The sequence below is a fragment of the Agrilus planipennis genome, unplaced genomic scaffold (assembly GCF_000699045.2).
Source record: "Agrilus planipennis isolate EAB-ADULT unplaced genomic scaffold, Apla_2.0 scaffold43, whole genome shotgun sequence".
In the NCBI taxonomy this organism is placed as follows: domain Eukaryota; kingdom Metazoa; phylum Arthropoda; class Insecta; order Coleoptera; family Buprestidae; genus Agrilus; species Agrilus planipennis.
This window is the reverse complement of record NW_020438914.1, coordinates 1,626,269-1,647,797: the sequence shown is the minus strand read 5'-3', so window position 1 is coordinate 1,647,797 and position 21,529 is coordinate 1,626,269. Positions and strand designations below refer to the sequence as shown.

Here is a 21,529-nt window from a genome sequence, read left to right as displayed (position 1 = left end):
TGTATGTTTTTCAAGTTCGTAAATTTTATCAAATATGGTTTGATCAACCACCGCATATTCATAAAACTTGTGAAGCGTCTCTAATGCCATTAAAGCTTCTCATTTTTTTGGAATCTCTCTATCGAAAATGTATGATTGGCGGTCTTCATCTTCACTGTCATTTTTGTCAGTACACGTGCTGACACAGTTTTCAACGATATCGTCGTCGGTACGACGTCAATCTGTACGAAGTCTTCAAAGGTTGGCGTTGACACATTACTAGTGGTATCGTGGTACACGAGCTTGGCTCACACATCATTGCTAGGTCCAACTTTAAGCTCATTTTTAAGTTCAGCCTTATTGTGCTTTGTCAGAATGTCTTGTTCAGCTGGACCTATACTGAACCCAGCATGCAACATCACTTACTGTGTATCATGCTCTTCTTGCGAATTTCTTAGCCAAAACTACATTAATTTCAGGGCTAATGTTTTCTTCCAACCAGGTAAGCGTATGCTTTACTACTTCTCTGCGATAAATCCGTTTGAATATGTGAATAGTACCTTGATCTAAAGGTTAAAGCTTACTGGTGGTATTGGCAGACAAAAATTTAACTGTGACATTTGTAAGTGTTGGTAAGTTCGTATGTGCAGTACAGTTGCCAATAAAAAGCACAATTTTTTTTTCGCTTGTTCTTCATTTGCTTGTCAACTCTTTTTAACCAATCTTTGACCAATTCCTTAGTCATCCAAGCTTTTGTATTACTCGCATTATCAACGGGTAGAGTCTTGACATCTTTAAATCATCTTGGTCGCTTAGATTTCCCAATGATTAGAAGTGGGAGTTTGTCTATACCGATCATGTTAATACGTTGAAGATTAGTAAGGCGTTCTTTGCTTTGTTTTCCTCCGTGACATTTTTCGCCCTTGAAAGTGAATGTTTTATCTGGCATACAAATGTATGAAGAACAAAACAGTTTCATCGGCGTTATAAATACCGTTTGGATCGTATCCTCCTAAAAGACTGGGTAAATCTTCAATCCATTAGTTACATACTCCCTGATCGACAGGTTTACTTTCGACTGCTTTTTTGAAATTTATATCATTGCGTTCTTTAAAACCCTTGAGCCGGTCGTTACTAGCAGAAATATTCTGGATTCCTAATTTTGTAGCGAAGTATTTAGATTTTAGTTTCAGCAGCGGTCCATCTATGGGAATGTTGTTGTCGAAGGTTTGTTTAATATATTCTAACAGACACTTTTCAACGTCGGGAAACTCAGAAAGCCGACATCTCTTGATATTTCCGAGTCCCTCACATCACTGAGACTTAATTAATTCTTTTGATTTCATAATTTTATAGTAGGTGGATTCTGCTACGCCAAACTCACTCTGAATTTAATTTCGTGATTTCCCAGATTCAAAAGCAATCACGATTTTTAGTTTGTCACTTAAAGGCAAATATTGATAAACAAGTCGGTACGCACATTTGGCTATAATAAAGTAATAAAGACTTACTCGGTCATTCAAATACAACGTTAGTTCCTAGAACTATAGAAAACAACAACAGACGCACATTTGGTCATTCGAATGAAATAAGAGCCTCTTGAAATTTAAGAACGAGTCATAAAATAACAAAAGTAAACTGTCGCTTGTAGAGGTATAGGCAAGTAGCAATCTTACTTAAAGAGGTTCACGCATGAAAAANGAGAGTATGGAAAAGGGGTGATGGTATTAAGAGAGAGAGGGGAAGAAGATATTTAAGAAATAAGAGAAGTATGGAGGAAGCGATTAACTAAATGGCTGAAGTGGCTCAGTGTCATGGGGATGATGTATCAGTTATCTGGGACGAGTCGGAGCTGTCAGCGATGCTAGAGGAGTTCTTCCTCAACGATCAGTTGGCGAGCAAAACAGAATGGTCGGTGGAGGAAACCCATGCATAGGAGATTTAGGAAAGGTTAGCAGTGCCTGTGGCTAGTACATCGCCAACAGTGGCAGGGGGCAGTAAATCCATAAGTATGAAGCCCAAGAAGCGGACGTATAACAGAAGAGTGTCGGGCGGTCCATTGAATTATTCAAAGCTTGTAGACCAGGTGCGAGAAGCGCTGAAGACTCTTCAATGGGATAAGTGAATACGGGAAGGTGAAATAAAGGAACATGACATGAAGGACGCTTCATGTTTGGAATAAATAAAGCGGAAAGAGAAAGAATTGCAGGACCTGAAGAATGTCGTGAAAACAGCAGTAGGTCGGTGGTGGAAGGTAGAAAGCGAGTGGAACAGGTGGAGAAGAAGTTAAATGAGTTGCAGACACAATTGTTGAACATACTTAATTAATAGTGTAAATACAATAATATAAAATAAAGGTTGTATTATAAGACGATTTTGTTTAATAATTTTACTTTTAAGAAAATTATGTTGTAAAAAAAATACAAATACAAATGTGTTATAACATCTATCTCAGGACAATTGAACACGCAAATTGTCTTTGTAAATTTGAAGCTTCAATTTGTTAGGACACAGGCTTGTCGACATATCGATTAGCTTGTGATTCACCTATATACGCGATGTATAGGTGTAGTGTTGCTGTGAACGCGTGAACTATTATAAAATCGATTCAACCTGTCTTGCGCGTGTCAGGACCAACATCAGAAGTGTAGTGGTTGCAATGCAAGATTTTTCGACGCCTTCGTGAGAACTATGACGTTGAAATAGGATTCTGTTGTCAAGAACGTCTTAATAACATCTCTACTTTTTTGGTACAGCCGCAGAATGTATCACGTCGGTGTTGTCAACTGCTGCTGTCGACCTTGTCGTCAGGGGGTTCACTGATACCTGTGCGAAAAGTTGGGTTTAGTTTATGAGATCGATGATACACACACACTTTCCTGCCTGCTCTGTACTACAGGAGAGCAAAGGCGTCAGCTCTTTCGATTCCTTATGCTGACTCCAGCCTTTTACTAAGTTTTCATTTCATTATCTTTCCTTTTTCAACATTTTCAACCTTGACACACTTCTCCACGTATATACGCCACTATTATGTCTTGTGATCATTAAGTCTATTTCCACACTACATCATTATTTATTTCATAACAACTTCCAATATATATACATGGTTTATGCTCCTTCAATATCTACAATATTGTTGCAAACTTGCTTTATATACCCTTCTTCAAATACAGCCTTCCTTCTTATATGATGGTTCGGAGTGCGAACTTCATCACGGAGATAAACCTCTAACACCCACAGATTTGCCACTCGTGTATACAACGATACTATTGCACCACTATTCGCTCCATATCGACAGCCCCCGCACATCGGTAGATATCGAAGGTTATTCCAGTCGCAGTACACAATGTATGCAGAACATGCTTTGGCGTTAATTTTACTTTGAAATAGTGTGCGGGTAACGCTGAACTCTTTCACCCGGCTGACGTCACATGTATCTCGTTGATTTATTTTCACTATACTGATGTCTATCTATATAGTTTCCTCGATGTAACACAACATTACGATATGCTTTGTCCAATACCTCCATATGTTCCACATTATTCCAATATTGTATTACAGCTATATCACCACACACTTCATGGATACAGCTGCTGCTTCTTACATCCATTCTCACACACCAACCCTTACGACACTTCTTCCTTTTATGTACAGCACCCCTTAGAATTTCCATTTAAACCTTGTTTCACTCAACCAGCTTCTTCGTCCTCCCAACTGTATCCCCACCTTTTCCTCCAAACAATTACTACTTTTCAAAATACTTTTTCTCTGTGGTAGAAACATAACCAATACATGTGGACATGCTTACAGTTAATGACATCACGTGATCATATGAAAACATTCACCACTACATGTTTAAGATCGATGATGTTACTTCAAACGGTTCCTCACTCCTCTGTGCCAGAATCGGTTATCTTACACTACTAATGTGTGTGCATGTTTGGGTTTTTTTTATTGTACTGAATTTTGTTAAACGAGTTACTGCTAGATATTGACTTTCTTCTAACAGTAGAAAAAAAAATTCAAAACATAGTCAATGACTAGTCGTCATTTTTTCTTCCCTGAAGACATTTTTGAAACAATCCAGACCGGGCTACTGCAGGGTGAAATTGAAGATCTAATAGTTTTACTGTCTAAAAGTTTTTGAATCTGAATTTGAATTTCCTGCTTTAAATGATAAGGATAACGATACCATTTACAGTATATTCCGTCGTCATCTACTGTCCTAATTTTATGCTTTATAGTGTTTGTAAAAAAAATATGAATTTTCATTAAAAAAAAAAAAACGTTTTTATATTTATTGCAATTAGTAATTATTTCTGTTTTTTTCTTCAAGATTTAAATGGTCTGTCCTAATTACCTTTTTAATATCTAAGTCTATCGTGGTTTTTTAAATTCTACATTTACGAGGGGCGTTACATTTATTACATTTATAGGAAGATGAAAGTTAATTTCGATATGTTAATCGTCGGGAAAAGGTATTTTACAAAAGCTGTTACGTGATTCTGCGATTGACTCAAAAATACAAAACTTATCTGTTCGAGTTTCGGGAATTAATACAGGACCTTCAGAAATATTAACAGGAATGTAAAAAAAAATTTTGCTGTTTGTCTAAAAGGCTTAAATTTTTGTGAATTTAGTTCTGTAAAAAATGGNATGTTTTTCAAATTCGTAAATTTTATCAAATATGGTTTGATCAACCACCGCATATTCATAAAACTTGTGAAGCGTCTCCAATGCCATTAAAGCTTCTCATTTTTTTGGAACCTCTCTATCGAAAATGTATGATTGGCGGTCTTCATCTTCACTGTCATTTTTGTCAGTACACGTGCTCACACAGTTTTCAACGATATCGTCGTCGGTGTATTCTCCGGCAGTAGTCACGTCGTCGTCAATCTGTACGAAGTCTTCAAAGGTTGGCGTTGACACATTACTAGTGGATCGTGGTACACGAGCTTGGCTCACACATCATTGCTAGGTCCAACTTTAAGCTCATTTTTAAGTTAAGCCTTATTGTGCTTTGTCAGAATGTCTTGTTCAGCTGGACCTATACTGAACCCAGCATGCAACATCACTTACTGTGTATCATGCTCTTCTTGCGAACTTCTTAGCCAAAACTACATTAATTTCAGGGCTAATGTTTTCTTCCAACCAGGTAAGCGTATGCTTTACTACTTCTCTGCGATAAATCCGTTTGAATATGTGAATAATACCTTGATCTAAAGGTTAAAGCTTACTGGTGGTATTGGCAGACAAAAATTTAACTGTGACATTTGTAAGTGTTGGTAAGTTCGTATGTGCAGTATAGTTGCCAATAAAAAGCACAATTTTTTTTCGCTTGTTCTTCATTTGCTTGTCAACTCTTTTTAACCAATCTTTCAACAATTCCTTAGTCATCCAAGCTTTTGTATTACTCGCATTATCAACGGGTAGAGTCTTGACATCTTTAAATCATCTTGGTCGCTTAGATTTCCCAATGATTAGAAGTGGGAGTTGGTCTATACCGATCATGTTAATACGTTGAAGATTAGTAAGGCGTTCTTTGCTTTGTTTTCCTCCGTGACATTTTTCGCCCTTGAAAGTGAATGTTTTATTTGGCATACAAATGTATGAAGAACAAAACAGTTTCATCGGCGTTATAAATACCGTTTGGATCATATCCTCCTAAAAGACTGGGTAAATCTTCAATCCATTAGTTACATACTCCCTGATCGACAGGTTTACTTTCGACTGCTTTTTTGAAATTTATATCATTGCGTTTTTTAAAACCCTTGAGCCGGTCGTTACTAGCAGAAACATTCTGGATTCCTAATTTTATAGCGAAGTATTTAGATTTTAGTTTCAGCAGCGGTCCATCTATGGGAATGTTGTTATCGAAGGTTTGTTTAATACATTCTAACAGGCACTTTTCAACGTCGGGAAACTCAGAAAGCCGACTTCTCTTGATATTTCCGAGTCTCTCACAGCACTGAGACTTAATTAATTCTTTTGATTTCATAATTTTATAGTAGGTGGATTCTGCTACGCCAAACTCACTCTGAATTTAATTTCGTGATTTCCCAGATTCAAAAGCAATCACGATTTTTAGTTTGTCACTTAAAGGCAAATATTGATAAACAAGTCGGTACGCACATTTGGCTATAATAAAGTAATAAAGACTTACTCGGTCATTCAAATACAACGTTAGTTCCTAGAACTATAGAAAACAACAACAGACGCACATTTGGTCATTCGAATGAAATAAGAGCCTCTTGAAATTTAAGAACGAGTCATAAAATAACAAAAGTAAACTGTCGCTTGTAGAGGTATAGGCAAGTAGCAATCTTACTTAAAGAGGTTCACGCATGAAAAATGACTGTCACTTATACAGGTTTTATGTTTTTCACTTATAGAGGCTTTAGAAGGGCAAAATGACGGGACCTGGCAAATACTCTCATTAATAGAGTTTTCTCGCTTACTCAGTTCTCATTTATCCAGGTTTGACTGTAACAGCTGACTGTAATACCGATATGCGCATGCGCGCCTTTCTATTCTCTTAGCCTATCGTTTCGCGAGACGAAACGTTGTAAAACGTGAGGTTTCATGGCCTTGAAATTTTACTGTCAAGCCCAAAGAAGTTTTACTTCAAAAAATACATCAGTGACGAATAAACCTGAACCAATGAGCCATCGTCATGTCTTGTTGGCAGTTGCAAGAAATTTCACAAACAGTATATTTTACTTGTATTTTTAGGTCCTGTACCCTTCAAACTTCCTCTTCATTGAAAACGTTTTCTACAATGACCTAAGAGCAACAGGATCGATTGATTATTCAGAAGTTATAAGAGAATGGGCGAAGGAAAAGAACATAAAGGATCTGAAGACAGCAGATATGGATGGCGTAAGGAAATTTAAAAATATATTTCCGGTATATTGCTATGAGTCATGTTCAATGTTTTAACTTGGAACGTCTCTATAATTTTAATTATTTAGACAATGCCGTGTTTTCATGTTTTCTGCACATATATGTAGCAACATCTAGCTACTTATTGTTCGATACCACACACGACATGATACTCGCGAAATGCTCGTCTACAATAACTCGAAACAGTTACGTGTGTCCTGAAAATACAAATGGGGTCGTGTGGATGAAACATTCCAGGGAAGGTGGCATTGTGCTAGCTAGTGCATCATAATTTAAAAATTAAACAAACTGGAAAAACGTTTTTTTTTTTTGCAATTTAAGAGAAAGTTAAATGAGAAAATTGTAGACTCATAAAAACTTATGGAATGCAGATAAATATTCCATGCTTATTTACCGAGAAAACACTGGATACTGTTTGTTTTATAGAACATTCATCAAAATTATAATTGAGATACACTAATATTGACAAGAAATGAAGGCGCATGCATTACTTGAAACGTGCTTTTCCACAAGTATTTTTTTGTATCAAAATATGTTAAAATATTGCAGCAGAAAATGACAACTAGACACTTTGATTAACAGGAATGGCCAAGAAAAAATGAGTTAAATACAAAGCGCAAACGAAAACTAATAATGCTCTAGCATACATGTATTTTTACGACGTCATCGCTACTATTGGTTGTAAGATGTCGATTTGGTATTACACATAACTAACTGAAAAACCGTTTTCCACTTTCTTTTTTTTTTAAGTTATGTAATACACCAGCCAGCACGATGCAGTCTTCCTGGAAATTCTTTCTTCTACAGACCCCATTTTTTGTTTCCCAGTATAATATATATCATAAAATGCCTTTGTTAATTTGTACATGCATCTACGACCTCATCATCATCATCATAAGGTCATCAGTCCTAAGACTGGTTGGACACGTACCTCCACTCTTTCCTATCCTGAGCTAAACTTCGCATTTCCCTAAACCTAGAACAACACACATCCTTAACTATTTGCGAAGAGTAATCTAATCTAGGTCTACCTCTACCCCTCCTAACTCCTGTTTCTGCCTCTAATATGTCTCTGACTAGACCTTCATGCCTAAGAAGGTGTCCTACCAACCTATGAAAAATGAATTCGTATTATCTATGTAGACCAGTGGTTCTTAACCTCCTACGAAGGACCATTTGTCTTGCCAAGGACCACCAACCCTTTGGCTAATAAGCTTGTTCTATAAATAAAACACGTATAAAATTATTCAAAACTAAAAGTACTTTTTGTACTTATTTTATTTTTATATTTTGAAATTGTTGTACCAATTACATTGTTTTACTGGAATTTTTGTGGTTACAATGTCGACAATCGCATCCAAGTGGTTCCAGTGTTAAAATTGATACCGTAACGTAAAGTACCTTCTTCTTAATGCTACAGAATATGTTTAACAAATGTTGTACCGAATCTTTAATATTGATGCGTCGTCGACTCGTCAATGGTTTAATATTTTTAATCATTTGTACGGGTGCTTTCAGGGAGCACCGGTTAAGAACCATTGATTGTGATCTGTTGAAACTCTCAGACGTGGGCCACGATTTCGTTCTCGTCAGCACGCCATAGACATTGACTACAGACAATATAATGATCGTCACCTGTATTTATTGACGTAGGTAGTTATTTATTGAATTGTTTCAGACATTCGTCAAGGATTTAAAACCTCGCATCGGTTATCCATATGTGTATGTGCACCAAGGCAACTGTGAACACCTAGTGGTCTTCACCGACGCTCGTTTGCTCATGAAAGACGACTGCCTTTGTCCATATGACTATCCCTACGTTATGACAACGAACCGGCAATACTCGAGGAAATGTGCCATTTGCGGTACCAATAACGCACAAGTTGTTTGCACGGAATGTGACAGATTACCTAACGAACATATGCTTATGTGTCAAGAATGCTTCGACTCTTATCATTACGTCGACGGCAGGAAAATCGATTCTTGCAAAGCGTATGCGTTTTCTGAAATAATTGAAGATGATAATGATGATAAATAATTAATCGTTTAACATAAGAGTGAAACTAAAAATAAGTAATACTGAATAAAAACATTCCGAAAAGGTATTCTATTTGTTTCAATAAAAACTGCATCTCAAGTCGATGACCTGTCCATCAACTTCTTACCACTTTTTGGCATTCGGAACGTCTTTCTAAATCATTCTTCAGCTAAAGAAGTTAGAACTCACCCCTTTTGTCAACTGTACCAGAAGTTGTTAGACCTTCTGGAATTATCGTTAGATGATGGGGTAGCCTATTTAAGTTTGAATTTTCCTCGTAAAGTTTATGCTTTTCAGAAGGAGTGGGAGAATATGGAAAAGGGGTGATGGTATTAGGAGAGAGGGTCTAAAGATATTTAAGAAATAAGAGAAGTATGGAGGAAGCGATTAAGTAAAATGGCTGAAGTGGCTCAGTGTGATGGGGATGATGTGTCAGTTATCTGGGACGAGTCGGAGCTGTCAGCGATGCTAGAGGAGTTCTTCCTCAACGATCAGTTGGCGAGCAAAACAGAATGGTCGGTGGAGGAAACCCATGCATAGGAGATGTAGGAAAGGTTAGCAGTGCCTGTGGCTAGTACATCGCCAACAGTGGCAGGGGGCAGTAAATCCATAAGTATGAAGCCCAAGAAGCGGACGTATAACAGAAGAGTGTCGGGCGGTCCATTGAATTATTCAAAGCTTGTAGACCAGGTGCGAGAAGCGCTGAAGACTCTTCAATGGGATAAGTGAATACGGGAAGGTGAAATAAAGGAACATGACATGAAGGACGCTTCATGTTTGGAATAAATAAAGCGGAAAGAGAAAGAATTGCAGGACCTGAAGAAAGTCGTGAAAACAGCAGTAGGTCGGTGGTGGAAGGTAGAAAGCGAGTGGAACAGGTGGAGAAGAAGTTAAATGAGTTGCAGACACAATTGTTGAACATACTTAATTAATAGTGTAAATACAATAATATAAAATAAAGGTTGTATTATAAGACGATTTTGTTTAATAATTTTACTTTTAAGAAAATTATGTTGTAAAAAAAATACAAATACAAAAAAATGTGTTATAACATCTATCTCAGGACAATTTAACACGCAAATTGTCTTTGTAAATTTGAAGCTTCAATTTCTTAGGACACAGGCTTGTCGACATATCGATTAGCTTGTGATTCACCTATATACGCGATGTATAGGTGTAGTGTTGCTGTGAACGCGTGAACTATTATAAAATCGATTCAACCTGTCTTGCGCGTGTCAGGACCAACATCAGAAGTGTAGTGGTTCCAATGCAGGATTTTTCCACGCCTTCGTGAGAACTGTGACGTTGAAATAGGATTCTGTTGTCAAGAACGTCTTGATAACATCTCTACTTTTCTGGTACAGCCGCAGAATGTATCACGTCGGTGTTGTCAACTGCTGCTGTCGACCTTGTCGTCAGGGGGTTCACTGATACTTGTGCGAAAAGTTGGGTTTAGTTTATGAGATCGATGATACACACACACTTTCCTGCCTGCTCTGTACTACAGGAGATCAAAGGCGTCAGCTCTCTCGATTCATTATGCTGACTCCAGCCTTTTACTAAGTTTTCATTATCTTTTCTTTTTCAATATTTTCGACCTTGACACACTTCTCCACATATATACGCCACTATTATGTCTTGCGATCATTAAGTCTATTTCCACACTACATCATTATTTATTTCATAACAACTTCCACTATATATAGATGGTTTATGCTCCTTCAACATCTACAATATTGTTGCAAACTTGCTTTATATACCCTTCTTCAAATACAGCCTTCCTTCTTATATGATGGTTCGGAGTGCGAACTTCATCACGGAGATAAACCTCTAACACCCACAGATTNCCATTTACAGTATATTCCGTCGTCATCTACTGTCCTAATTTTATGCTTTATAGTGTTTGTAAAAAAAATATGAATTTTCATTAAAAAAAAAAAAACGTTTTTATATTTATTGCAATTAGTAATTATTTCTGTTTTTTTCTTCAAGATTTAAATGGTCTGTCCTAATTACCTTTTTAATATCTAAGTCTATCGTGGTTTTTTAAATTCTACATTTACGAGGGGCGTTACATTTATTACATTTATAGGAAGATGAAAGTTAATTTCGATATGTTAATCGTCGGGAAAAGGTATTTTACAAAAGCTGTTACGTGATTCTGCGATTGACTCAAAAATACAAAACTTATCTGTTCGAGTTTCGGGAATTAATACAGGACCTTCAGAAATATTAACAGGAATGTAAAAAAAAATTTTGCTGTTTGTCTAAAAGGCTTAAATTTTTGTGAATTTAGTTCTGTAAAAAATGGTATATTATGGTATATATTCGGAGCTTTTATCTGAAAGTTTTCAAATTTTCCCTCTACATCTAAGTTCGGTTCATGTTCCTTTTCATAACTATCTTCTACGGGATGTTCTAAATAACCTTCGTATGAGGGATCCTCAGAGTAATAATGGGATGATAATATGCAGCATCTGATTCTTCTTCAGAAATGAAAGTAGGTCGGGATTGTGGTTTGAAAAAGTTTCGTTGTGGTTTAAGAAACATATTTCTAATGGAAACGGACATAGGACATATTCAGTTGATTTTTTTCCGAATACTTGACCTTGACTATTGGTTAGGAAATGTGGTTTTGATGGACGGGGTTGAATGTTTATAGGTCCTCTAAAATTTATTAGATAATTGTGGTTGATTGGAGGGAAGCATTGGGCGATTAAATTGAGGATAAAAATTTGGTCTGATATTGGGATTTTATGTAGGTTTGTGATGGTTTTCTTTAGGGTAGGAAACTGTTTGGAACGACTTCTCATGAAATTCATGAATCTGATCTAAGATTTATCATTGTCGTAATTTCTGCATTCATACACTGCATGTAAGAGACTACGTTACTATTTAGAAGATGACTGCAATACGGTTCAAGAATTCCTGCTTGAAGAGTAGCTAATGTTTATCCTATATACATGTTCTTACTAATTAATATATCTTTGGGGTCCTAATACTAATGTGTTCTAATAATATCTGTAATTTTCTTTTTACATTTTTATAATATTGTTCAAAAGATTCAGAATTATTTTGGTAACATGTTGTAAGATCATTTAAAAGTAATTCTTCTGATCACGGGTTTCCGAAACGATGAAGGAGGCCTTCTTTCAGATCTGACAATCTTTGGCAATTTGTTGTTATTAATACATCTCTTTGCATCACCGCTCAATTTTGCTTTTACTTGTTCAAATATAAGAGTGTTAAATAAGCAATTTTCTTCAGGTCTTTTAAAGTAACTAATGTAATTTTCTACTTGTTTAATGAAGTAGGCTAATTTTTTGGCTCCCCCAGAGTATTCAGGAAGCATTTCTTTAGCCATATTCATTTCTAATTGCCTAACTTCAGCTATATTTTTCCTATCATTACTAATAGCTAAATGATAAAGAGAATCTACAGATGAATCTAACCGATTTAAATTTTCTTGTAAGATTTTAACTAATTCTTCGGAGTTGCTCAAATTTATAGACATTTAAAAAAAATTCTTTTAAAAGCGCATAACTGGTATGTTATAAAAGAAAGGATAAAGTTGGAAAAAGGAAACGATTCTTACCATACTATCACCAGTAGCATGTTCTGGATGCCTGGAAGGGGTAGGTGGTGTAGTCTATAGTATCTATCTCTGATGGTATTGGTGAATAGGGTCCCAGATGAATCTTCTAACTTGGATACCCAATGAAGTACGATACGCGTAAACATATAAGTTCGTTGTATACTCAGTAAAAATCTTGAATGATACCGTATCGTCTTACCGTCTGGATATCCTACTCGCAGCGCCAGTTAAGTTTCGAAAGTAGTCACTGTCTTGAGGACGGTCCAATTAGTTTACTTTCTAATATGTTTTAATAACAATACATTCTCATGATAATACGACGATAGACGTAATATACGCTTGATGCTGAATGTAAGACAAAAACATTCAAAGGTTTTGGATGTGAATGCTATTTCTCGGTCAGTACTTATTCGTACCAATGCCCTAAAGATGTCGAAGAAACGGTTCATTGTTTTAAGGACGTGCCTAGTTTTTGTGTTCTTAACTGCTTCAATGATGCTAAATTTCATAAATCCGTCAGCAACGACCAATATTTGTGAAATTCCTTTCTTGCTCCTAACAAAAGGTCCTATATGATCCATATATATTGGGTGGAACGGAGTGGGAGCCTTATCAAAAGGATGAAGTTCTTCTAGCCTTTTGCCAGCTGGGGATTTATAATATTATTTATTTATTTATTTTACATACTTGTTTGGGACCGTGGGCCCATTGCAAGGAACTTAAACATAATCTCATAACTAATTATTCTACTTAGCTTAATATTTGATATTTAGGTAACTACATTGTACAGTGTTAATTGCTACTCGCTTAACATGAACGATCTAACTTTTAAACAGTTTTGAACAAAGTATACTAGTTTGCAAGCTTAATCTTGGTCATTTATGTACTTCAATAATTGTGTTTTTCGTGATGAAATTTTTTCTGAATGATTCGTAAGCCGGACAGTTGCATATTATATTGTAATTAACTTTTAAGAAGAAAACTATTTACACTAATAATTATTTATTATTGAACTTAAAAACACTAGTAAGTTATTTACTAAACTTAGGTAATTATTCTATCTATTTACACAACTGGTTTCGTTTTCTTTGAACTGTTTAATTGCTTTCCCGGAACTCAGGTGCAACACACACGTTTACAGATACGGCGCACATGAAGAAAGGCCCCTGCGGCTAGTCGGCGACTCGATAAGCCGCTCACACACTTGTATGCCCCATCGCACACAATCACGGTCGTGGTCGCTACAATATGTTCTAGCATTTCTTCCTCTCTTCTGTTGGAATGTCTATCTCGTATTTTATTTTCTCTATTTTGATCACTAGAATTTCTTGGCTTCCTAGGCGTAGTTGGGCTAGTATTTGTTTGAATTTTTTTGGGATTTTCCAATCTACATACTGTTCTCTCGATGGTACTCCTTGATCTTTGATGTACTTATACGTGGGCATATACTCTGATTCTGAAATTATTGTAATGTCTTGTGTGTACTGATCTGTTGTGATTGTGATTTTGATTATTATATTTGGTATGGCGCGCAGTACTTGTTGTCCTGAGACTTCCTCTTGTTCCCAAAGAACGTCGCGTTCGACGCGATTTAGAAGTTTTCTTATAGACGAGCACCAGTTCCTTTTCTCTATGTTTGTGGGAGTTTTATTTAAATTTCTCAGCCAAACGTAGCACCTTCTTGGGTACCTATCGTCAATCATTTGTAATAATTTTGCCCAATAAATTAGCGCCCTCTTGGTAATTTATTTGCTCTAATGATATGACCCCACTTTCGCATCGTATTACGTAGCCTGGTGTGGTTCTATGAACACTTCTTATGAATTTCCTTTGTACAATATCTATTTCGTTGGCGCGATTGAGGTCACATATACCCGCTCCGTACATTAAAGCTGAAGACACTAGTTCATTGAAGAGTGTCATATGTTGGTCCCACTGTGTCATTCTTGTTCTTATCATATAATTCGAGACTGTGGATAAAGCTAATCTTGCTCTCGTTTTATAAGAACTGCACTTCTAGGTAGGTGAAACTTAGGACCATCTTAATTTTATCCCCTTTGTAGCGGAATTTCCTTAGTTTTGGGTTTTTCCCGCTTTAATGAATACCGTACCTTTCGTTTTTTCTTATATTGACCGTCGTTTCTTCTTTTCGGTATTATCTTGCAGAGTTGTTAGCTTGTGTTGGAGATCGACAACGTCATTTGCTAGTATTGCTAAGTCATCCGCAAACAGTAGTAGTTCAATTCTTTTGTCTACGTTTGTATGGCCTTTTCCCTTGAAGAAGTCCATGATGTCTCCTACTAATACTATGAAGAGAAGTGCGCATAGTAGGTCACCTTGTAGTACGCCTTCCGTTAATGTTATTTCTATTGTTTTGCATCATGATGCTGTTCTAATTTTGGTTGTTGCTTCGGAATAGTAAACTTGTAGGACTTTTATGAGTTGTGGACTTACTCAATGGTTAATTAGGTGTGGTCTGATAAACCTATTGGCAGGATTTCAAAATTTATTACAAACTTTAAGCTTGGTAGACTCACCCATACGAGGTCGATGGTACTTACTCCTTGTGTCTCCACAAATGTTGGCGCTCCCAATATGTCTGAGAGCGATCTGCCATTCAGCACAACTAGTCCCAATTGCTTAAATGTTTCTAGTATTGTTATTCCTTTTCTATTGAGTGTTTTGTCCTCTGCGTGCCTTGTTGGTTCGAAATTGTATCCCTCAAACGCTTCCGCATCATTACTGTTTTTTTTTGCGCATGCTCGTACATGGTCCTCCAGGATGCTTAGTCTGTGTTCGTATTGATGGTTTCTCAAATATACACTGACGATAATTGGCCGTTTATTTGGCATATAAAGCTTATCCACCCTTCATATTGTTGTAGAATTTTTACATTTTTGATTACAACAGAATCATATAATACTGACGGTCCACCACTAGTCCTTCCCATTTCCCTTTCTTGGGTGGCTATTCGGTCAATCCATTTAATGTGTTTGAACATTTGTGGTAGCTTTCTTGTTTCCTGTGTGCATCTCGTTTCACTTACGGCCATTACATTACAATTTGTTACATGTTTGTCCTGTTCTGTGTTTGTTATGTTAAATAGTCGCTCTCATCCATGCAGATTCCAGAACAGTACGCCTATTTCGTGTCTGTTGCTTTTATTTTTTGGTGTCTTTCATTAATGGCTGCGTTAATGACGAAAAAGGTGTGTTTGTGTAGGACTCTCTTGTGTGTGTTGTTGCTGCTGTTCTGTATGTTCCTTTCCATTGTGTTGATCTCTCTTTACAAGTATTTTATTGTTTCTTCCCAGATCCATGTCGTTGTCGACAATTAGCTTTTTATAGCCTGTGATTGTTTTCCTTCCGATAGGCGTTTTCTCTTTTGCTTTGGCTCGGATATGTTGCTGGATTTTGTTTTCCTCTTTTGTATGGTCTTCATTTATGTAGATATCTTTCTTGTCGTTCCAGTTTATTAGTTTAGTTTCCAATATCAGCGGTACTTTTCGGGGTCTGATTGATTGGACATTTTCAATTCTGCAATCTACTTGGAGTTCTTTATTAAGGAAATTTTCCACCACTTGATACAGATTTTCGTTTTCCTTTATTGTAGGCCATGGAAAACCGGTTCAGTTTTTCTAGAATGTGGTCAAGTTGGCTATCTTTTTCTCTTATGTTTGTCTTTTCTTTACTTGTTTTGCTAAAATTTTCTTTGTGGTTATCTTCATTGTTATATAGCATACTAATGATTTTCCTGGTTCTCTGAGCTTCCTTCTCACATGTACGTAATTTGGGTGGGTAGGGTATTGATTTTATAATTCTCGATAGTTAACCTTTCTGTTCTAAATGTTTACACTTTATATTAATTCTCTTCTGTATTAGTTATTGTCTTCTTTGTGTGGCACTATAGGTTTGCAGAGTTATGCGTGTGATCACTTCACTTCATTTCATTTAATAGTGTTTTTCTGGTCTTTTTACTACTCAATTTTAGTTATTTCGTAGGACAACTTAAGTAGGCGCGTGCACACCATCTTATCGTCAGTTCCTATCGGGATTTATAATATAAACAATTTATATACGCATTAATGTGTAGTCTAACATAAGGTCTCATTCCTGCAAAATAGTGTAGCGAGTACGAGTGTGTTTGTGTGCGATCGGGCACACGTGTGCGTGAACGGCTTATCGATTCGCCGACTAGCTGCGGGTGCCTTTCTTCATCTGCGCCGTATTTGTAAATGTATGTGTCGTACCTGCGTTCTGCGAAAGCAGTTAAACAGTTCAAAGAAAAAAAATAAACAATCCAGATGTTTCTAGAGGGATCCAGAAAGGAAACAAAAGAGTATTCAAAGGAAGAGACGATCGCCAAGAGAAGTAGAAATAAATTGGCCGTTGCTGAAGTGAATCCAGAAATAAATTGACAGTGATAGCAGTGAAATAAATAGCGCAGTGAATAGTGATATATTAACAGTATTGTAAAAAAATAGAATAATTCATAACCTATGTTTAGTAATAATTTAACAGTATTTTTAAGTTCTTTAATAATTAGTGTAAATAAATAGTTTTTGTCGTTATCAGTCTTAAAAGTTAATTTTGTTAAGTCCACGAACATTACAATAGTANTTTCATGTTTTCTGCACATATATGTAGCAACATCTAGCTACTTATTGTTCGATACCACTCACGACATGATACTCGCGAAATGCTCGTCTACAATAACTCGAAACAGTTACGTGTGTCCTGAAAATACAAATGGGGTCGAGTCGAAAACACTGGATACTGTTTGTTTTATAGAACATTCATCAAAATCACAATTGAGATACACTAATATTGACAAGAAATGAAGGCGCATGCATTACTTGAAACGTGCTTTTCCACAAGTATTTTTTGTATCAAAATATGTTAAAATATTGCAGCAGAAAATGACAACTAGACACTTTGTATAAACAACAATCGCCAAGAAAAAATGAATTACTAAAATAAACGAAAACTAATAATGCTCTAGCATACATGTATTTTTACGACGTCACCGCTACTATTGGTTGTAACATGTCGATATGGTATTACACATAACTAACTGAAAAACCGTTTTCCACTTTCTTTTTTTTTAAGTTATGTAATACACCAGCCAGCACGATGCTGGAAATTCTTTCTTCTACAGACCCCATTTTTTGTTTCCCAGTATAATATATATCGTAAAATGCCTTTGTTAATTTGTACATGCATCTACGACCTATGAAAAATGAATTCGTATTATCTATGTAGACCAGTGGTTCTTAACCTCTTACGAAGGACCATTTGTCTTGCCAAGGACCACCAACCCTTTGGCTAATAAGCTTGTTCTATAAATAAAACACGTATAAAATTATTCAAAACTAAAAGTACTTTTTGTACTTATTTTATTTTTATATTTTGAAATTGTTGTACCAATTACATTGTTTTACTGGAATTTTTGTGGTTACAATGTCGACAATCGCATCCAAGTGGTTCCAGTGTTAAAATTGATACCGTAACGTAAAGTACCTTCTTCTTAATGCTACAGAATATGTTTAACAAATGTTGTACCGAATCTTTAATATTGATGCGTCGTCGACTTGTCAAAGGTTTAATATTTTTAATAATTTGTATGAATTCTTCGGGTGCTTTGAGGGACCACCGGTTAAGAACCATTGATTGTAGATAATCGAATATTAGTTCGTGGTTTGTGATCTGTTGAAACTCTCAGACGTGGGCCACGATTTCGTTCTCGTCAGCACGCCATAGACATTGGCTACAGACAATATAATGATCGTCACCTGTATTTATTGACGTAGGTAGTTATTTATTGAATTGTTTCAGACATTCGTCAAGGATTTAAAACCTCGTATCGGTTATCCATATGTGTATGTGCACCAAGGCAACTGTGAACACCTAGTGGTCTTCACCGACGCTCGTTTGCTCATGAAAGACGACTGCCTTTGTCCATATGACTATCCCTACGTTATGACAACGAACCGGCAATACTCGAGGAAATGTGCCATTTGCGGTACCAATAACGCACAAGTTGTTTGCACGGAATGTGACAGATTACCTAACGAACATATGCTTATGTGTCAAGAATGCTTCGACTCTTATCATTACGTCGACGGCAGGAAAATCGATTCTTGCAAAGCGTATGCGTTTTCTGAAATAATTGAAGATGATAATGATGATAAATAATTAATCGTTTAACATAAGAGTGAAACTAAAAATAAGTAATACTGAATAAAAACATTCCGAAAAGGTATTCTATTTGTTTCAATAAAAACTGCTTTACCATTAGTAGTAATAAAGATGGGCCACTGCATCAAGTCGATGACCTGTCCATCAACTTCTTACCACTTTTTGGCATTCGGAACGTCTTTCTAAATCATTCTTCAGCTAAGGAAGTTACAACTCACCCCTTTTATCAACTGTACCAGAAGTTGTTAGACCTTCTGGAATTATCGTTAGATGGTGGGGTAGCCTATTTAAGTTTGAATTTTCCTCGTAAAGTTTATGCTTTTCAGAAGGAGTGGGAGAATATGGAAAAGGGGTGATGGTATTATGAGAGAGGGGCTGAAGTGATTTAAGAAGTAAGAGAAGTATGGAGGAAGCGATTAAGTAAAATGGCTGAAGTGGCTCAGTGTGATGGGGATGATGTGTCAGTTATCTGGGACGAGTCGGAGCTGTCAGCGATGCTAGAGGAGTTCTTCCACAACGATCAGTTGGCGAGCAAAACAGAATGGTCGGTGGAGGAAACCCATGCATAGGAGATGTAGGAAAGGTTAGCAGTGCCTGTGGCTAGTACATCGCGAACGGCGGCAGGGGCAGTAAATCCATAAGTATGAAGCCCAAGAAGCGGACGTATAACAGAAGAGTGTCGGGCGGTCCATTGAATTATTCAAAGCTTGTAGACCAGGTGCGAGAAGCGCTGAAGACTCTTCAATGGGATAAGTGAATACGGGAAGGTGAAATAAAGGAACATGACATGAAGGACGCTTCATGTTTGGAATAAATAAAGCGGAAAGAGAAAGAATTGCAGGACCTGAAGAATGTCGTGAAAACAGCAGTAGGTCGGTGGTGGAAGGTAGAAAGCGAGTGGAACAGGTGGAGAAGAAGTTAAATGAATTGCAGACACAATTGTTGAACATACTTAATTAATAGTGTAAATACAATAATATAAAATAAAGGTTGTATTATAAGACGATTTTGTTTAATAATTTTACTTTTAAGAAAATTATGTTGTAAAAAAAATACAAATACAAAAAAATGTGTTATAACATCTATCTCAGGACAATTTAACACGCAAATTGTCTTTGTAAATTTGAAGCTTCAATTTCTTAGGACACAGGCTTGTCGACATATCGATTAGCTTGTGATTCACCTATATACGCGATGTATAGGTGTAGTGTTGCTGTGAACGCGTGAACTATTATAAAATCGATTCAACCTGTCTTGCGCGTGTCAGGACCAACATCAGAAGTGTAGTGGTTCCAATGCAGGATTTTTCCACGCCTTCGTGAGAACTGTGACGTTGAAATAGGATTCTGTTGTCAAGAACGTCTTGATAACATCTCTACTTTTCTGGTACAGCCGCAGAATGTATCACGTCGGTGTTGTCAACTGCTGCTGTCGACCTTGTCGTCAGGGGGTTCACTGATACTTGTGCGAAAAGTTGGGTTTAGTTTATGAGATCGATGATACACACACACTTTCCTGCCTGCTCTGTACTACAGGAGATCAAAGGCGTCAGCTCTCTCGATTCATTATGCTGACTCCAGCCTTTTACTAAGTTTTCATTATCTTTTCTTTTTCAATATTTTCGACCTTGACACACTTCTCCACATATATACGCCACTATTATGTCTTGCGATCATTAAGTCTATTTCCACACTACATCATTATTTATTTCATAACAACTTCCACTATATATAGATGGTTTATGCTCCTTCAACATCTACAATATTGTTGCAAACTTGCTTTATATACCCTTCTTCAAATACAGCCTTCCTTCTTATATGATGGTTCGGAGTGCGAACTTCATCACGGAGATAAACCTCTAACACCCACAGATTTGCCACTCGTGTATACAACGATACTATTGCACCACTATTCGCTCCATATCGACAGCCCCCGCACATCGGTAGATATCGAAGGTTATTCCAGTCGCAGTACACAATGTATGCAGAACATGCTTTGGCGTTAATTTTACTTTGAAATAGTGTGCGGGTAACGCTGAACTCTTTCACCCGGCTGACGTCACATGTATCTCGTTGATTTATTTTCACTATACTGATGTCTATCTATATAGTTTCCTCGATGTAACACAACATTACGATATGCTTTGTCCAATACCTCCATATGTTCCACATTATTCCAATATTGTATTACAGCTATACCACCACACACTTCATGGATACAGCTGCTGCTTCTTACATCCATTCTCACACACCAACCCTTACGACACTTCTTCCTTTTAAGTACAGCACCCCTTAGAATTTCCATTTAAACCTTGTTTCACTCAACCAGCTTCTTCGTCCTCCCAACTGTATCCCCACCTTTTCCTCCAAACAATTACTACTTTTCAAAATACTTTTTCTCTGTGGTAGAAACATAACCAATACATGTGGACATGCTTACAGTTAATGACATCACGTGATCATATGAAAACATTCACCACTACATGTTTAAGATCGATGATGTTACTTCAAACGGTTCCTCACTCCTCTGTGCCAGAATCGGTTATCTTACACTACTAATGTGTGTGCATGTTTGGGTTTTTTTTATTGTACTGAATTTTGTTAAACGAGTTACTGCTAGATATTGACTTTCTTCTAACAGTAGAAAAAAAAATTCAAAACATAGTCAATGACTAGTCGTCATTTTTTCTTCCCTGAAGACATTTTTGAAACAATCCAGACCGGGCTACTGCAGGGTGAAATTGAAGATCTAATAGTTTTACTGTCTAAAAGTTTTTGAATCTGAATTTGAATTTCCTGCTTTAAATGATAAGGATAA

The 21,529-nt window shown here is 36.7% G+C and overlaps 1 protein-coding gene across 2 annotated transcripts in view; it reads left to right on the top strand.

Annotated features, from left to right (window-relative positions):
• LOC108739794 (snRNA-activating protein complex subunit 3-like) overlaps positions 1-19,707 on the top strand; it is a 31,380-nt gene extending 11,673 nt beyond the window's left edge. Inside the window, exons 4-5 of one of the 2 annotated variants that reach the window (XM_025973577.1) lie at positions 6,712-6,858; positions 18,350-19,707. In XM_025973577.1, coding sequence (XP_025829362.1) covers positions 6,712-6,858; positions 18,350-18,709 — 507 coding nt within the window. In that variant the 3' untranslated portion in view covers positions 18,710-19,707. Of the gene's footprint in view, positions 1-6,711; positions 6,859-8,560; positions 9,458-18,349 lie in introns of those variants that run through there. The other variant, XM_025973576.1, reaches the window with a different exon arrangement.
• The last annotated feature ends 1,822 nt before the right edge of the window (positions 19,708-21,529 follow it).